The 17,370-nt window shown below is 54.9% G+C and overlaps 2 protein-coding genes across 2 annotated transcripts; both read left to right on the top strand.

The window, feature by feature from the left end:
• The first annotated feature begins 236 nt into the window (after nucleotides 1-236).
• Nucleotides 237-9,723, top strand: CPLX4 (complexin 4). The gene is made up of 3 exons (XM_069880040.1): nucleotides 237-888; nucleotides 2,231-2,318; nucleotides 9,073-9,723. Exons 1-3 carry the CDS (start codon nucleotides 722-724, stop codon nucleotides 9,298-9,300), a joined length of 483 nt encoding a protein of 160 aa, XP_069736141.1. The 5' UTR covers nucleotides 237-721; the 3' UTR covers nucleotides 9,301-9,723.
• A 5,502-nt stretch (nucleotides 9,724-15,225) lies between these two features.
• Nucleotides 15,226-17,236, top strand: RAX (retina and anterior neural fold homeobox). The gene is made up of 2 exons (XM_069880490.1): nucleotides 15,226-15,611; nucleotides 16,755-17,236. Exons 1-2 carry the CDS (start codon nucleotides 15,231-15,233, stop codon nucleotides 17,205-17,207), a joined length of 834 nt encoding a protein of 277 aa, XP_069736591.1. The 5' UTR covers nucleotides 15,226-15,230; the 3' UTR covers nucleotides 17,208-17,236.
• The last annotated feature ends 134 nt before the right edge of the window (nucleotides 17,237-17,370 follow it).

Genomic DNA, 17,370 nt, shown 5'->3' with positions numbered 1-17,370 from the left:
ACGCCCCACAAACAGGAGACCCCGCGGCTGCGTCAGAGCACGCGGGATCAGATTCTGTTCTCCTTTTCTTGGAAAAAAAAGTAATAACAGCCGTAACGCCCCATTCACCTGTGGGACAAACTCGCCACGTGCAAGTGGAGGAGAAAAATCCCTCGCTGCGCTTTCTGTCCAGCGTGGTGAAACGTTGCTGTATAAAAAGATCGAGGGGTTTGCTTAATGAAGAATTCCAGCTTCCCAATCTCATTTGAGTGTGCAAATCCAGAGGGGATTTCGGCTCAGTCGGCGCAACGTCACGGTTTTCTTATGGCCATTTAGCCATCCAGGTTTCCAATTCGGATCCGTTGTGCCCCTGGGAACGTTTTTCATCCCTGTGAAAGTGAGAGTTTCGAGACTGAAGAAGTCAAACTGCCGTTGCACACGGTCATCGATGTGCGTGTGCGTGCGCACAATTAGCTTAAGGTATTAATATAGAAAGTAGGTAGCTGCATCTAATGATTTTTTTGGGGTAATCTGAACCATCTGCCTCTAGATATTAAGGAGTTGGCTCTTTAATCCAGATTATGGCTGACAAACTGGTTTTGGCATTCGCGTTTCGCTAGCACTGTGCCCTTGGGGAGCTGATGTGGCTGTAGGACCTCTCTCGCTCGGTTTTGAGAGCTCTCAGGGTTTGGTTTGGCTTTCTGGTTGCTGTGTGCTCGTAGCTTCTTTTTTTTTTGAGAAGATGGCCTTCTTAATGAAAAGTATGTTGAGCAACCAGGTAAAGAATCTGGGACTCGGAGGTGGAGGGGAAGAAAGCAAAGAAGAAAGCACTCCTTCTGACCCAGCCGCGGCTGCCGGGATGACCAGAGAGGAGTATGAGGAGTATCAAAAGCAAATGGTTGAGGAGAAGTGAGTACCTCTTCCCTTCTTATCAGCGCGGGGCTGGTGGTGACGTGGTGCCCATAAAGATAACCCAAGGAAAAGCCAAACCTTCACCTCCCTTCCCTTTTTTTAATCTTTGCTAAAGAGACTTTCTGAAATAGAAGTTCACCGACTAGCAATGATAAAATGTTGTGTTCCCCCTCTCCCTCCTCATCCTGCAATTCCCTCCCAGGCTTTCCTGCTCTCCACACACCTTGATTTGCTGGGTTCATTAAATGGATGATTTTTCTCCACAGAAAAGGTTTCAGATGCTTATTTTTTTGTAGCTGCAATTCCAGTTATTTTTTCTACCACCTAATATAAAGCAGAACTTCTCAACCGATTAAACCTCAATTTTATTGTCTCTGCAATTATATCCTTCACCTCTTGCTGTGTTTAAATATCAAATCACCTAAAATAAAGGACCGAACGTGGAGTTCAAATGATGCCTAAATATAAATAAAGCATTTGAAATGATGCATAATTATGAATAAAACAATTAACTTTTAGATCTCGGCTGCATCTGTTCCTGTAATGGTCAATTGCGTGATGGTCGTGTAAATCCTGCCTGTAAGATGATTAGAGGTGAAAGGTTAATGACTGATGGAATCTGAGGTATCCAGGTCTGTATTTAGCAGCAGGCACCGCTGTCATAGCCCCCTGGATCGGTACCATTCGGTCTGGAATAAAATAGCGAGTGTGTTTTGTCAAGGGGTGTTTAGAAGAGAAATCACTGCCCGCCAGCAGGGAGATGCTTAATTTGGGCTGTGGAGCAGACGAGGATTCCTGGGATGGGGAAAATGCTCGGGAACAGAACGGTTTCTGTATTTTCTGGTGTCGGGGGGTGTCCATGAGGCACTGAACGGCCCCGAGGAACGGTGCGGGAATCCTCTGGAGGGGCAGTTGGAGCTGCAGCAGGGATGCCCCATCCCTGGAAGGGTTCAGGGCCAGGTTGGATGGGGCTCGGAGCCCCTGATCCAGCGGGAGGATCCACCTCCAGGGATGGGGCAGCCACCTCTGCTCTGGGCAGCCTGGGCCAGGGCCTCCCCACCCTCACGGGAGAACATTCCTGCCTAAGATCTCACCTCAATCTCCCCTCTTTCACCTTCAAACCATTCCCCTCATCCCCTCCCTGCCCTCCCTGCCCAAGAAGCTGTGGAATTCATTGCCGTGGGATGTTCTGAAGCAATAAATCGATGCAGAAAAGACCAGGAAAGCTCATAGGTGACTCCAGGGGGAGTGAAGGCTAGGAGACTGGGACAGTTTCCAGCTCCCGCACACGTCACCTCCAGTTTTTGTGTCTTGAGGAAACATTTTCTGTGCTTTCCAGGATGGAAAGAGACGCAGCGTTCGCACAGAAGAAGGCCGAGCGAGCCTGCCTGCGGGTGCACCTGAGGGAGAAGTACAGGCTGCCCAAGGTAAGCCTGCTGCTCGCCACCCCGGGGTCTGGGGCAGCAGCTGCTCCCAGGTCACGGAAACAGAGTCAGCATTTACGTGGATATTGTTCTTCTGACATAAAACCGCACAGATCCAAACAAGGAGAGCGCTCTGCCGTATTTAAGTGTTTTCCTGGCTTAGAGAAGGCTTGGTTGGAAGGGACCTTAAAGCCCATCCAGTTCCAACCCCCCTGTGATGGGCAGGGACACCTCCCACAGGATCAGGGGCTCCCAGCCCCATCCCACCTGGCCTTGGACACCTCCAGGGATGGGGCAGCCTGTTCCAGGGCCTCCCCGCCCTGTTTAAATGCCCAGTTTAAATCTGCTCCTCTCCAGTTTATACACATCCCCCTCATCCCATCACTTCAAGCCTTTGTAAAAAGTCCTTCCCAGCTTTCTTGTAGCCCCTTTAGGTACTGGAAGCTGCTCTAAAGTCTCCTTGGAGCTTTCTCTTCTCCAGGCTGAACAACCCCAACGTTTTCAGCCTGTCCTCGTACGGGAGGGGCTCCAGCCTTGCCGCCTCCTCCGGACTCGTTCCAACAGCCGCTCTCAGTCACCTCATTCCCCATCAGGTTCGCACAGTCCCACTTCTCCAGCCTGTCCAGGTCCCTCTGAAGGGCCTGGATGCTCCTGAGAGGGAGCCCAGGCAGACAGAACCCTGATTATTATATCGGTGTAATTAAAATCCCCAAGCAGTGTACGGCTTGCGTTTCCCAGACCCTTCTCTCCTGGGATTACGGCTCTAGTTAAGGTGGAGAACTCTCCGTGCCACTCTTTAGCCTACGTTAATTAAGCTGCAGTAATGAAATCAGTAGTTAACACCGAGTTCAACACCTTGAACATGCGCTCAGCTATGGAATTAATAACGCCCCAGGGTGCTTCGCTCCTGAGGGCTCAGGGTCACTGTCAGGGATCACCCACCAGCAGGGAACCACGGCCCAGAGGTGCCCGTGGAGCACAATCACAGAATCACAGAATCACAGAATCACAGAATCACAGAATCATTAAGGCTGGAAGAGACCAGCTCACCCAGCCCAACGCGCCTCCTGGACCCTCTATTTCCCTGCAGAGCTGCAGGTTTGCGGGTTCCCCAGCCCTGGGGCAGGAGAGGCTCTCTAGTGCCTTGGATTCACACTACACAGCTCCAACCCACAGGGTCAGCCTGGAGGAAAAGGGGCCCCCCTTGCTGCCTCAGGTTTATTTTGCTTTGTTGTTTTTTTTTAAGATGGGTACTAGGGGAAAAAGACAAGGGGAAAAAAAAATCTGCGGAGAAACCCCGGTTAAGCCACCTCTTCTTGCCCTCCCAGCGTGCCGCGTTGAGCTGAAAGCTGCTGTTAGCAAATTGGAAGCGAAGAATTCTATATAACAGCTGATTCCAGGTCAACAAGCTCCCTGTAAGGACGTTTGTCTTTTAAAGTCAAACCTGAAGGCGCAGTCATCGTCATAAATGAAGGCGTCTTGCTACCCCTAGAGCTCTCCATTTGAATGCCTGCTCTAAATGGCAGGAGAATCATAGAATAGTTTGGGTTGGAAGGGACCTTAAAGCCCACCTAGTCCTCATCACAGGGATAACGAGGAGGAAAACGCATCCTGAAAGCGTGTTTAATTACAGCAAGATTAATTACACACACACACACAAAAAAAAAGAGTACAAGATTTTGAGCGGTTGATTGGATTGCAGGCCTAAACCTCTAAACACCAGCATTTTAATTAGCAGCTAAGAAGTAAAATATCATTAGGCTTTGTTTTCCTTGTGGAGGCATCCGCTGAGCCAGCTACCGAGCAGCGTTTCCCCAGTCCCAGCTTCACGAACCAAAGGGGGTGACTGGCAAGGGCTTCAGACACCTCATGCTCTTGTGAGACCTCACCTGGAGTGCTGCGTCCAGCTCTGGAATCCTCAGCAGGAGGAGATGGAGCTGTTGGAACAGGTCAGAGGAGGCTACAAGGATGATCTGAGGGCTGGAGAACCTCCCGTACGAGGACAGGCTGAGAGAGTTGGGGTGGTTCAGCCCGGAGAAGAGAAGGCTCCAAGGAGATCTTATAGTGACCTTCCAGTACCTGAAGGGGCTCCAGGAAAGCTGGGGAGGGACAAAACCGACATTAAGCACATGCTTAGTTTTGCTGATTTAGATAGTAGCTGACAAACTTTGCAGGATTTGTGTTTGCGGTTCCCTAAACAGCATCTCCTGGTCGAAGGGCTGCTGGCTTCTCATCGGCTCCTACGAAAACATACGTTATATTAGGAAAAGAATGGAATTATTACGTCTATGAAAAGAAATTCGACTCTGTGATAGAACATTACAGCAGCAAAATGCTCTCAGACCTGTGATAACGCATTAACTACTTTGAATAACGGAAGGTGTTTCAGGTAGCCCTGTAAGAGACAGAAACTCCGACTATTACCAGTATCAATCACTCGCACACATTGTAAGTGGGAGCATGAAATTCAGGACTAAGCAGGGCCCCTTTTCAGTGCAAAAGCTAAAGCTCCGCGCTATCTGGGCCAGATTTATGAGAGAAAGCAGTCCCTTAATGAACCTAATCCTATTAACAGAATTGTCAACTTCGGTTTGTCATCAGAAAGATGTTTTTAGCCATGAGACATTTGATCTCTGGGCAACTTTTTTTGTATTCAGAGTGTTCATTGCATCACCTCCATACAAAACATCTCTTAAACGTCATATGAACGCATAAATAAATATTTTAATTCGAAAAAGAAAACACGCCAAGCCCTTTTATTCACTTGCTGCCTTTTTCCTTAACCGAGACCCGGTAACCGATTAACTTTTGCACAGTCTAAATGGAGGGGCTCGAGGTGATGGTGATGCAGGAGAGGAACATCTGACCCGTCCAGCCCATCCAAAGTCCAGACCTGCGGCACAGCGACCTCTCCCCATGGTCCCACCAGCCCTTCCCCATCGCTGCTCTGCACACACGGCCCCCTCCTCACCCCAGATGCCAGCGATCCTTGTCACAGAGGCGTCGTTCTTCTGTCTGGGGGTTGAGGGGGTGTCGTGATATGTGACTTTCCAGCACCTCAGGAAAGGTCCATGTCATCTGCTCCAAGCGGGAGGGTCCCTTCCCCTCCTCAGAGCCCTTCTGGACAGGATTCTCCGTTGCAGAACATCAGGATGGTTTTTATTCGCTGGTATTTTAAAGGAAAGAGTGTTCAGGTGCAACCAGGTATCTTCTCAGTATCAAGTGCTGCTGAAGATACTAGAAAGGAAAGCATCTCACCATGAAAGGGACACGTGGTCATGTAACCTCAGCCAGCTCCTGCTCTGTTGTGCTGGGATGGGAATATCGTTAAGACTTGGTTTAACGAATAATGCTGTTCCCTAAATAAAGGGGTTTTAGCTCGTCTGCAGCCGTTACAAACTCTAGAGGAGAAACTCGTCTCAGGAGCAGCTCTTCAGCGCGTAGGAGCCTCTCTGAAGGGCCTGGAAGCAAACATCTGCTAAGCTTGAAGAATTCTTTCACTGATCTAAATGTTTTCTCAGTAGACCCGGGTTCCCCTGCCCAGGGGTGTCTGAGCACAGGCACAGACCGATGTCACGACAGGATAAATCAGACACCAGGCAAGCCACACGGCGAGGCTGCGAGAGAGCCAGGCTGCCCCGTGCCTCGCTCTGTGAGCTTTGATCCCTTTCGTTTACAATCACACTCCATAAAACAGACACTTTGGATGTTTGTTTTCTGCTTGCACCTGTCTATCTCGCATGTTTGTTATTCTTTGACACATAAACATGTACGCAGATTCTATTGCACCTGGAACAAACCGGAGCTGGGGCTGCAGCCCACGTGCCGTCGGGGTTAGAGACCATTCCCGGGCACCAGGGTCATGCCGCCCGCGCGGTTGAATTGTCAGAAGGGTGTGTGACCCACCTGGGGCCTGGGCACTCCCCCAGGCGGTTCCCAGGGCCCGTTCGGGAGCGAGGACAGGCATTCCCAGTAGGCAGTGGGATGGGAACACCCCGTTTGGTGGGGCGAGAGCCTTCAATAGTGGCACCGTGGGCCAGCCAGCTGGCCTCGGGACGGGAGACCAGTGCCAGGCACAGCTCGTTTACTAGGAGAGACGTTGCTCCTGTGCTCTCTGAGATCCTAAAAGGGTGGTCGAGCACTTGCAGAGATCTGGAGACTATGGAGATTGAAGTCATTGGGAGAGCAGCCGTCCAGCCCCGTCACCAGGGACCACAGGGCTTTCCGTAGGGATTTGTCGGAGCCTGGGGCCCCAGCTGTCCTGCTCACGCGCTCTGCCCGTCTTGGCTGTGCTCCGTATCCCAAGCGTTGGTGCCTTGGGTGCCCGCGGGCAGGGAGCCGTCCCCGGGCGTGGGCACACGGGGCCAGCGGGGGCTGCACCCCCTGCTCGCGCTCCGGGCGCACGCTGAGGGCTGAAACCAACAGGCACGGTGCGTTCCCAGCACCGCATTCCTGAGCCTCGGAGCTGCAGGACGCTCGCATCGTCAGCCTGACTTTAAGAACATCTGTGGGAAAATCTGATCGGTCCTTGTGAGAAAACAAGCTTTGACTTATTTCCACCAGACTTAAAAGCAACCCCAACAGGCAAAAATCAGAAACTTAATGCCACATTTCCATTTCAAATCAAAGTAACCGAACCAGATGTGTCAAATTTTAGAAGGAGAAGAGGCCACATGCATCCTACGTGCTCGATGAAGGACGGGCTGGAGGCCGAGTGGGTCGAGGAGGTGGCTTGGGTGGAATTGCTCTGCTTCAGCCTGCATCGGAACGCGTTCTTCTTTGGTCGAGGAACGTTCTGAGTCCCCAGACCAGGTTGTGCATCACAACCCAGCCTGCAGGAGAACAGGGGGCTTGGGTGCAGGAACGTGGCAAACAACTGTTCGCGTCCCCAAAGGGGCCTTTGTGTGCACATCGCTTCATACGCAGTGCTGTGCGGCGATGACGGCTGAAATTATAGTTCTAAAGAAAAGAACATGTGCGAGTGTCTGCTTTGAGGGATCTTTGCAGCAATTAACCCAGTATTTTTTTTTTTTATTCTCCTCTGCTGTTACTTGGGAGAACTTCAAAAGGGACCTCCTCCAACAGCCAGCACTTGTTGATTAAAAGCTCAGCACATTTTTTAATGCTACACAATCAATAAAGAGAACCGCTGACTGGGGTAAGGATGCTAGCGCCCACAGATCTGATAGCACCATCCCTACCCAACGGGTCGAGAGACATTTCAGCCTCATAGTAGTAAGGGTCATGGTACACCTCTCCGTATTTCCAGAAGAGACATGGGGACAAAGCAGGCTGGAGGGAAGGACAGTTATCGCAGATACAACGCTGTGCAAATCCATGGAGCAGTAAATAGTGGCTACGCAGCCAAGCATCCCAATCTGCCTGTCCTTGCTCCGGCCTGGAGCCGCAGACATTGCTCATCTACGTCCTCCTATTCATTCTTGCACTCATTCATTCATGCAAACCCAAGACCCCTCTCACTCTCAAAAACACCTCCTGCTGACAGCGTTGCTGCTTATTCCTATCAGGCCTTTGCTGCTGTCATGCTTCATTTTGGAGACGCAATGAGGCATTAACGCTTATCTTTGATGTGTGAACTGTGTCAAAATATCCTGTTCTGCGGAGCTCTGGATCCACCAGAATCCACGACAAAACGTGAACAACATCCCCATTGTTTGCAGACGGACGCGGCTCCGCTGACGGAGCCGGGCAGCGGGCAGGCAGGAAGCGTGTGTAGCGCTTACTGCGTCTCAACCCTTTTAATTGCTTAACCAGCTCCTTCTCCTGTCTCCTTTGGCTTTCTCAGACTCACACCCGACCTCCGGGCCCTCTTTTGTTGCCCGAGTCCTCCCGTTACCCCACGACCCGCACTGCGACACTGATTGTGTGCCGGGCAGCCGCTGCCCCCCATCACAGCTCAGGGACGCCAACCAAAGACCACGGAGATTTTAGACAAGGTTTGGGGAAGACAAAGACCTTTCTTCCACTAATTCTTTCCTAAACTTAATGCCTCTTTCTTCAGGAAGGCTTCAGTTATCTAAAAGCCATCAAATGAATGGGAATGGCAGCAACACTGTTCTTCTAAAGCTATTGCAACATCATCTAAATCACGGAGCAGAGGACAGCCTAGGCAGTGTGTTCACCACGTCATAGAATCACACAATCACAGAATAGTTTGGGTTGGAAGGGACCTTAAAGATCATCCAGTTCCACGCCCTGTCGTGGGCTGGGACACCTCCCATGGATCAGGGGCTCCGAGCCCCATCCAACCTGGCCTTGAACCCCCCCAGGGATGGGGCAGCCACCCCTGCTCTGGGCACCCTGGGCCAGGGCCTCCCCACCCTCATCATGAAGAAATTCCTACTTATGTTCTTGGTGGGTACATGAAATGGTTTGAGTTGGAAGGGACATTAAAGATCATATAATTAACAACTAATCTAAATTTGCAATAATACAAATAGCTTACAGTGGATTTAGGGTGGTATTCGTGTGTCACCCCAGCCAACACACACGGCAAAGAGCTCCAGACTGGAGAGCGATGCCGAGGGCTTCAGTCTGGACGCTACTGAAACCCCACAAAGACAGATCATTGCGATCGTCTGAAAAATGCGCTTGTACAGGGGCCGGTTGAGGCCCTGAACTCACAACCAACTAAAATCCTTCAGGTGTCCCTAAAACACATGAAGAGAGCCGCGTGGGTAGATGGTGGGAAGGCAGAAATGCTCTCACGCCCTGTGTTTGTTCTCTCTTGTGCCAGAGCGAGCTGGATGAGAATCAAATACAGATGGCTGGCGACGACGTGGACTTGCCGGAAGACCTTCGGAAGATGGTGGCAGAAGATCAGGTGGAAGAGGAGGACAAGGACTCTATCCTGGGACAGTTGCAGAACATCCAGAACATGGACATGGACACAATCAAAGAAAAGGCACAAGCCACCTTCACCGAAATGAAACAGGCTGCCGAGCAGAAATGTTCCGTGATGTAGGAGAGACGCCGCGGGCTGGGAACTCGGGCGCGTCAGGGGCCGCGGGGGAGCGCACTTAGCTCTAGAGCATTAAATGTCAATAGAGAAAAGAGAGAGAGAGACTTAAAAACCCCCAAGGAGTGGCAAAATTTATGTGCTGCAGCTGCTTAGTGCAACGTTAGAACTGATCCTCATTTTTTAACATAACATTTTTCCCTGTGGAGAAAAAAAAAGGCTTTGAAAAAGCTAATATTGGGGAAAAAATGTGCCTTCTTCCATTTTTTCAAAGTGATCAGAATGCTGTTAAATGTGTATTTTTAGCAAAACTGTGCTTCTGATGCATATCATAGAGGTGACCACTCATTTAACACGGCTTTTGGAAATACATACATATATTTCTAATAAAAGCCTGCCTGTTTCAACCATTTTAAAACAAAACCAGTATTAAATGGACTCAATGATCCGGTGGGTCTCTTCCAACCTGCTGATTCTATGATTCTATGATTTTATGATTTTCTGCAACAAAAAACTTGGAAAAAAAGACAGTTTTGACCATTCCTGTACTAAATACATAATCCCACAGCTCAAGACAAAACTGTCATCATACGCAGGACTGTGTGGGGACTCGGAGGAAGCCAAGGTTTGGGGGATGTGGGCAGCAAGGTGAGCTCCAGGCTGCTTTAATTTCGCAGCCTCTCGGTCTTCAGGTGCAGCTCAAGCGTCAAGCGACAGCGGCGGCTTGGCCGCTACGTGTGCCAAATTCTGGGGCTTGGGGTGCTGCGACGACCCGAAATGAGCTCGGAGTTAGCGCCACACCAGGGTGACCAGGCAGCTCGCCCAGGTCAGGACCAAGCAAGACTTTCCTTTCGTGCCTGGGTGAGCAGCAGAGGGGCAGCAAAGCCAGCTCCACCAGCCCCGCGGGGCTCAGGTGGGTCGGAGCATCCGCTATCTCGGCACCTGTGTAGCCGTAAGAGCTATCCCGCTATCCCACACGATAACCCACGTGAGAGCTGCGCAGCCCTTGCACAGGGATGATGCACACACCACTGCTCCCGAGGGGCTCAGCTGTCGATATTCTCAGAAATTCTACACAACACAGAACTTTACAAGGTCTCCAACAGCTAAAAGTGAAAAAAAATCACAAATTAATACATGTAGCACCTTCCTACAGGTTTGCGAGTCTCTTTCTCTCTCTCTCTGTCTCCATCCAACCAAGTACAGACATTCATTTTAAGTGAATAAATGCACTAACTATGGCTTGTCTCTTTCCTTCCTTCCTTCCTTCCTTCCTTCCTTCCTTCCTTCCTGTCTTTTCATTCTTTCATCTCTTCTTCCCTTCCCATCCCTTCCCTTCCGTGTACGACCCTTCTGGGCAGCAGCAGGGGAGCAGATCCAGAGCACATTGTTATTGGAATTTGTGTGGATCTAGAGTAAATGACTATTTCTGCCCCCATTGGTGCACGGGACCATCAGCTGCAGAGCCCGTAGGGGAAGAACGACACATCTTCAGCTCCTCTCTAGCCAGAGGTCTTGAAGGGCATCACCTCCAGGCTTCTGGGGAATAGTTTGGGTAGGAAGGGACCTTAAAGCCCATCCAGTTCCACCTCCCCCTGGATCAGGGGCTCCAAGCCCCATCCAACCTGGCCTTGGACCCCTCCAGGGATGGGGCAGCCACCCCTGCTCTGGGCAATCAGCAGCATCATGGAACGCTGGCCAGGGCTGTCAAACAGGCAAGCGTTCCTGGTTTTCTGTGCGCAGCCAGTTTGCTAACAGGAAAAAGGAGTTGAGACCCCTTCCTACAAACAGCAGAAGATACAAAAATGAACTGGTGCCTGCGTTTTGCTCTCCAGAGAGTGAATGTCTCCCATGCGACTGCGCGGGGCCAGCTCTGCCGCCCCCCCTGCCCGGCAGCTCCTTGGCCGGGTGCCTCATCCGCAGCGGCTCAGCCCTGGGCTGCGTCCTCACTCCGGGACGAGAAGGGTGTTTGAGGAAGAAGGACTAGGAAGGCGTTGGGGACGGGCACCGGTGCTGGTTGGCAATGGGGATTTCTTGCTTCCCCCACCGGCTCGCACGCCGTCCCGGCCCTCTGTTCGCTGGCAGAGACGCGCGAGGCGCCGGCTCGGGGACAGGGAGAGGTGGCAGGCGTTGTTTGAAAGCCTGTTATCAAATATTGTTACCACTGAAGCCCCAAGGCACACACGCCTTTGCTTCTCATCACTGAAGAAACCTGGGAGTTGTCAAGTTTACCTTCCTCGCGTTTTCCAGAGGATGCCCTGATCCACTCAGAGCGTCAGTGGCTCTTGTGTGGTAACAGGTCATTTCTGTAGTGGGGAAGATGCACCTTCAGCACCTCCCTCAGCGCTAACAAATGCTGATTCGGTCTCAAACACTCTGCCTAAAACCACAGAGACTTCCAATCTGATTTCTGTCTCTCGGGGTCCTTCTCTCACGTGTCACCAGAGAATTTAATTATCCACATGGAAAGACAAGTGAAGGTCCTTGCATCAAGCAGTTAAAATAGTCACCAGTTCAGCTCGACCGCCCTTTGGCTGGTGAGGATCAATCCACGTCTCTCTGTTTGCAGAGACCTGGTGGGGTCTCCAAGCCGTCCCATGACTTTACAGAATTGTCTCATCTATAAAACACCAGAGTAAACAAGCCTAAGGCTTTCGACCTTTGAATTAAAGGGTGCCTGGGACATCCCAGGCACATTTAAAGGAGCTGGTTAAATTCATCAGCACATACAGGATCAGCATTTTCATGGTTTAAAGGGCCAGAGAGAAAGCACAGTCAGTATCACCAAACAGGTGATTAATGAGGTTCCAAACGCCCATCAGGGCTGGGAGGTGGCTGCAGGGGACAGTGTCCGTGTCCATCCCCAGCATGGGATCCGCTCCCAGGAGGGGATGGGGCTTTGGCCCCGTCCTTCACAGCTCCGAGCCTGGAGCAGGGCGGGCAGCCAGCACGCAGACTCTGTTCCGCCTCTCGAGCAAAAAGAAGGAAGATTATCCCCAACATCTTGCACTAAACAACCTCCCTCCGAAGGCTGCTGGAACCCCGAGAGGCGGCCGCCGCGCTGGGTGTGTGTCAGGCCCCGCTCGCGCGCGGGTGTGTGTGCAAACGCACATCTGCACACGCAGGCAGCTGTGCACACGTGTGTGTCCGTGTGTCCGTGTGTCCGTGTGTCCGTGGGTGGGTGCCACATGCTGGAGGAGCAGATTAAAGCCTCGGGTCACGTGGGAGCTGCTGCTGGACGGGCCCTACCTGGGATTTGGGTTCTTACAGTTAATAGGATCGCTGGGGCTCAAGGCCGTCATCCCATCAAGATAAATGTCTCTAGTGCCCACTTTTAAGCAATCCGAATTCAATTAGGCTAATTGGAAAACAAGTAAAGAAGGATTGTGTTAATATAGCCTTACAGCACGAACCTCCGCTGCCTCCCCGGCGCGTCGGAGCCCTCGCACCAGGCATCGGAGCATCCGCGGCCGCTGCGGGACGGCAGCGGGGCAGCGGGCTCCGCGGAGGCTCGGACGCCAGGCTGCACGGGGGCTGCTCGGCATGCCTTGCGGGATAAAAAGCAGCGAGGAAAACACAAGCAGCCCTCCTGGGGCAGATCCGGAGAAATCTCCCTAGGGAAAAGCAGGAGAAGACTGTCAGGGTACGAGCGATGCAGCGACAGGAGGAGCCTCAAGAAGGTTCTTAAACTGCACCTGTAGGAAGTTCTGGGGAGACAAAAAGGAAAGCTGGTTTTTTTTTCAGTTGTTACCAAGCGGCACTCGCTGTTTCAGCTTGACTTGACAAGACAGGAGGAAAGGAAGCAAGAATCCGGGGTGTTTTATGGTGCTGGGTTCGTCGTGCAGAGCCACATCCCGTACAGACGCCTCACAATATCAACGGGATCAAAACCGTTCCCACTTAGCCTTCACCTGGGAGGGAGGAACAGCAGAGAGCTGTGCTTTAGTTGCCCATCTAGAGGGTTGTTAGCTTCAAAACACCATCTCAGCAGTAATTTTAGCAATCATACATTGCAAAAAACCTAAAAAGGGGGATAGAATGGGGACCACCTTTTGCAAAGGCAAGGGCCAAATCCCACCTATTTAATCCCCTAATGAATAGTCTCAAATCAGATCCTGGCTGTCTGTGCATGTTTCCAAAGGGAAACAGTTTTTAATTCAGATTTTCACAAGTTGTGACCGAGCGAGTTGCTTCCTCTTCCGATGAGAAGGGAGCTACAGCGACAAAGGCAGCTCCGAACGTCCAGCCCAACAGCAGCGAGGAAGGAGGAGCCGTCCCCACTGGGAAGGAAGGTCTCCTGCGCCCTGCGGGACGTGTCCCCCGCTTTGGGGGTACAGGGGGGTTTGCTGCTGTCATTGACATTAAATTGGAGTCTTGTCGCTGTGTCACCGTAAACCCCCAGCTCCAAATTAGAAGAAATTAGGGACATGGCACAGTTCATTCATCCTCCCTAATAGAGTTCTGGGGAAACACACATGTAGATTCAAGGGACACAATGGCCCCTGGCTGATTGCTTTGAGGACCCTCCAAGGCCCCTACAATGGGATTGACTCGCTTTTCGAATCCTGCACAAAAGCCACATCGACCTTTTCTTGTTTCTTCCCTCCTCGCAAGGCCGGACGAGCCCTTTGGGAAGGAAGGAGCTCTGGGAAAGCCGAGCCCTTTGGGAGGGAATGAGCAAAAAGAGGGATTCATTGTAGGATCGTACCTTTTAGGAGCTTGGGTCCCATGTCGTTTGTCCCTTGGTTTTTGGAGCTAAAAACCCGCTTCGGACGTGGCCGCTCGTCGCTTCAACCAGGAGAAGCGGCAGCTGCAGGCGGAAAAAGCGATAAAGCATCAGAAAGAGGAGAAGGGAGGGAGAAGGCTGGAGGCAGGAGAGCTCTGGATGGGATCCCACGGGGCCCGTGATGCCCCCACAGCCCCGAACCCCCCGGGTTCGGGGGGTTCGGGGCTGTGGGGGCATCACGGGCCCCATGGGGGGAGCTGAGCTGCGAGTCTACCTGTGGGGTCCCACTCTTCCCAGCCCCGGGACCCCGAGACCTGGGGTGCCGAGCATCCCTGCCGCCCCCCTGTCCCAAGCATCCCACCCCCTCTTCCCCCTCCCCGAGCATCCCAGCCCCTCTCTCCCCTCCCCAGGCATCCCATCCGCTCTGCCCCGTACTCCGAGCATCCCATCTCCTCTCTCCCGTCCCGGGCAGCCCAGCCCCTCTATCCCGCCCCGAGCATCCCAGCCACTCTCCCTCCTCCTCGAGCATCCCACCCCCTCCCCGAGCATCCCACCCCTTCTCTCCCCTCCCAGGACAGCCCAGCCGCTCTATCCTGCCCCGGACAGCCCAGCCCCACGTCCCGGTCATCCCAACCCCTGTCCCCCTCTCCCCCCTCCCCGAGCATCCCACCCCCTGTCCCCCTCCCCGTCCATCCCATCCCCTCTGCCCCCTCCCCGAACATCCCACCCCCTGTCCCCTTCTTCCCCCTCCCCGTCCATCCCACTCCTCTCCCCCTCCTGTTCCATCCCACCCCATCTGCCCCCTCCCCATCCATCCCACCCCTTCTCCCCCCTCCCTGTCCATCCCACCCCCTGTCCCCCTCTCCCCGTCCCGGTCCATCCCACACCCTCTCCGAGTATCCCACCCCTTCTCCCCCCTCCCCATCCATCCCACCCCCTCTCCCCGTCCCGGTCCATCCCACCCCTTCTCCCCCCGTCCATCCCACCCCTTCTCCCATCCCACCCCTCTCCCCCCTCCCCATCCATCCCACCCCCTGTCCCCCTCTCCCCCCTCCCCGTCCATCCCACACCCTCTCCGAGCATCCCACCCCTTCTCCCCCCTCCCATCCCACCCCTCTCCCCCCTCCCTGTCCATCCCACCCCCTCCCCGTCCCTCCCACCCCCTGTCCCCGTCCCGGTCCATCCCTCCCCGGTCCCGTCCCGCGGCCCCATGCACCCTCCGGGCTGGGCTCCGGCCATGTCCGAGGGCTCGTTCCCGCTGCCGGCCCGCAGCCCCGGGGGCGGCTCGGCGCGGCCGCACAGCATCGAGGCGATCCTGGGCTTCCCCCGGGAGCCGGGGCTGCCGCCGCCGCTGGGCCCCGACGGCGCCGCCGCCTCCCCCCCCCGGCGCGGGTCCCCGCGGCCCCGGGAGCCCCCGCGGGCGCCGCCCGAGGACGAGCCGCCCAAGAAGAAGCACCGGCGGAACCGCACCACCTTCACCACCTTCCAGCTGCACGAGCTCGAACGCGCCTTCGAGAAATCCCACTACCCCGACGTCTACAGCCGCGAGGAGCTCGCCGTCAAGGTCAATCTGCCCGAGGTCCGCGTCCAGGTAACGGCCGCGCCCGGCCCGGCCCGGAGCATCCCCTGCTCCCGGATCCCAGACCCCCCGGACCGGGATAGCCGGGCACGGAGCATCCCCTGCTCCCGGATCCCACACCCCTCGGGCCGGGACAGCCCGTCCCGGCTCGGTTCGTCCCCGCGTTCCCGGCCCCGGGACCCCACGGACCCAAGCAGCCGAACCCATCCCGACCTGGCACATCCTCCTGTTCCCAGTCCCTTGGTCCAGCACAGCCTGGACTGGTGAATCCCCATGTTCCCGGCTCCTGGATCCCCTTGATCCAGCCCAGCCCAGCCTGGTGAATCCCCGCGTTCCCGGCTCCTGGATCCCCTTGATCCAGCCCAGCCCAGCCTGGTGAATCCTCATGTTCCCGGCTCCCGGACCCCTTGGCCCGGCACAGCCTTGCCCGCTGCAGCCCCACATTCCCAACACCAGGAACCCCAACCCGGTTCATCCTCGCGTTCCCGGCACCGGGAGCCCCTCAGTACGGCACAGCCTGACCCACTGCAGCCCCGTGTTCCCGGCTCTGGTGATACCAGCAATAGTTACAATTGCAAAACGTGGAATATTTTTAATTAAGCTAAAGGAGACTTAAGTTTCATCTAACTAATTGTAGTTTTTTGAAAGTTTGACAGTTTATTTACCGCCATTTTCGGTATCACCGGGACACCTGACCCGGTCTAGCCCCGTGTTCCCGGCTCCGGGAGCCCCTTGGCCCGGCACAGCCCATCTCAGCACCCCACGTTCCCAGCGCCGGGAGTCCCTGACGTGGTGTAGCCCTGGGTGCACTGGGAGCCCCTCGGTCCAGCACAGCCCGACTCGGCACATCCCCATGTTCCCAGCTCCGGGAGCCGCTTGGCCCGGCACAGGCCCACGTTCCCGGCACTTGGAGCCCCCGGCCCAGCTCTGACCTTCGGCTGGCGAGTCCAGGCCGGGGCAGTGGCTCACGGGTGGCTCGTGGGTGTGCAGGAAGGGCCACCTCCACGCAGGGTGGTGCGTGGTTCCCCCGCGTGGGGCTGTGGGGCGGCCCAGGTGCCAGCGCTGCCCGGCTTGGCACAGCAATGGCTGCTGCGCCGTGTTCCGCGGGCACCGCTGCCCCCGGGAGAGGCCCGGCTAACGCCGCTGTGCTTGCAGGTTTGGTTCCAGAACAGACGCGCCAAGTGGCGGCGGCAGGAGAAGCTGGAGGTGACCTCCATGAAGCTGCAGGACTCGCCCATCCTCTCCTTCAACCGCTCTCCGCAGGCAGCGCCCATGGGCGCCCTCGGCACCAACCTGCCACTGGAGACGTGGCTGAGCCCGCCGGTGCCCAGCGGCACGGTGCTGCAGAGCCTGCCCGGCTTCGTGGCGTCGCCGCAGAGCCTGCCGGGCAGCTACACGCCGCCGCCCTTCCTGAACTCTCCGGCCGTGACCCACGCGCTGCAGCCGCTGGGAGCCATGGGGCCGCCGCCGCCGTACCAGTGCGGGGCCACCTTTGTGGACAAGTTCCCCTTGGACGAGGCAGACCCGCGCAACACCAGCATTGCCGCCTTGCGGATGAAGGCCAAGGAGCACATCCAGTCCATCGGCAAACCCTGGCAGACGATCTGAACTCCTTCCTCGGCGCCTGCGAGAAACCTGCCGGGCTGCCCTGCTCCGGCTCCCCGACTGCCAGCTGGGGGGGCACCGCCTGCCCCCCGCGCCTCCACTCGCTTTATATCTGTGCTCCTTTTCATGCTCTTTTCTACCTGCCCTGCGGAGTTAGGGGCCTGAT

Source organism: Phaenicophaeus curvirostris, chromosome Z, assembly GCF_032191515.1.
Source record: "Phaenicophaeus curvirostris isolate KB17595 chromosome Z, BPBGC_Pcur_1.0, whole genome shotgun sequence".
Classification (NCBI taxonomy): Eukaryota; Metazoa; Chordata; class Aves; order Cuculiformes; family Cuculidae; genus Phaenicophaeus; species Phaenicophaeus curvirostris.
Note: the sequence above shows the minus strand (reverse complement) of the source record. Positions and strands in the feature narration are given on the sequence as shown.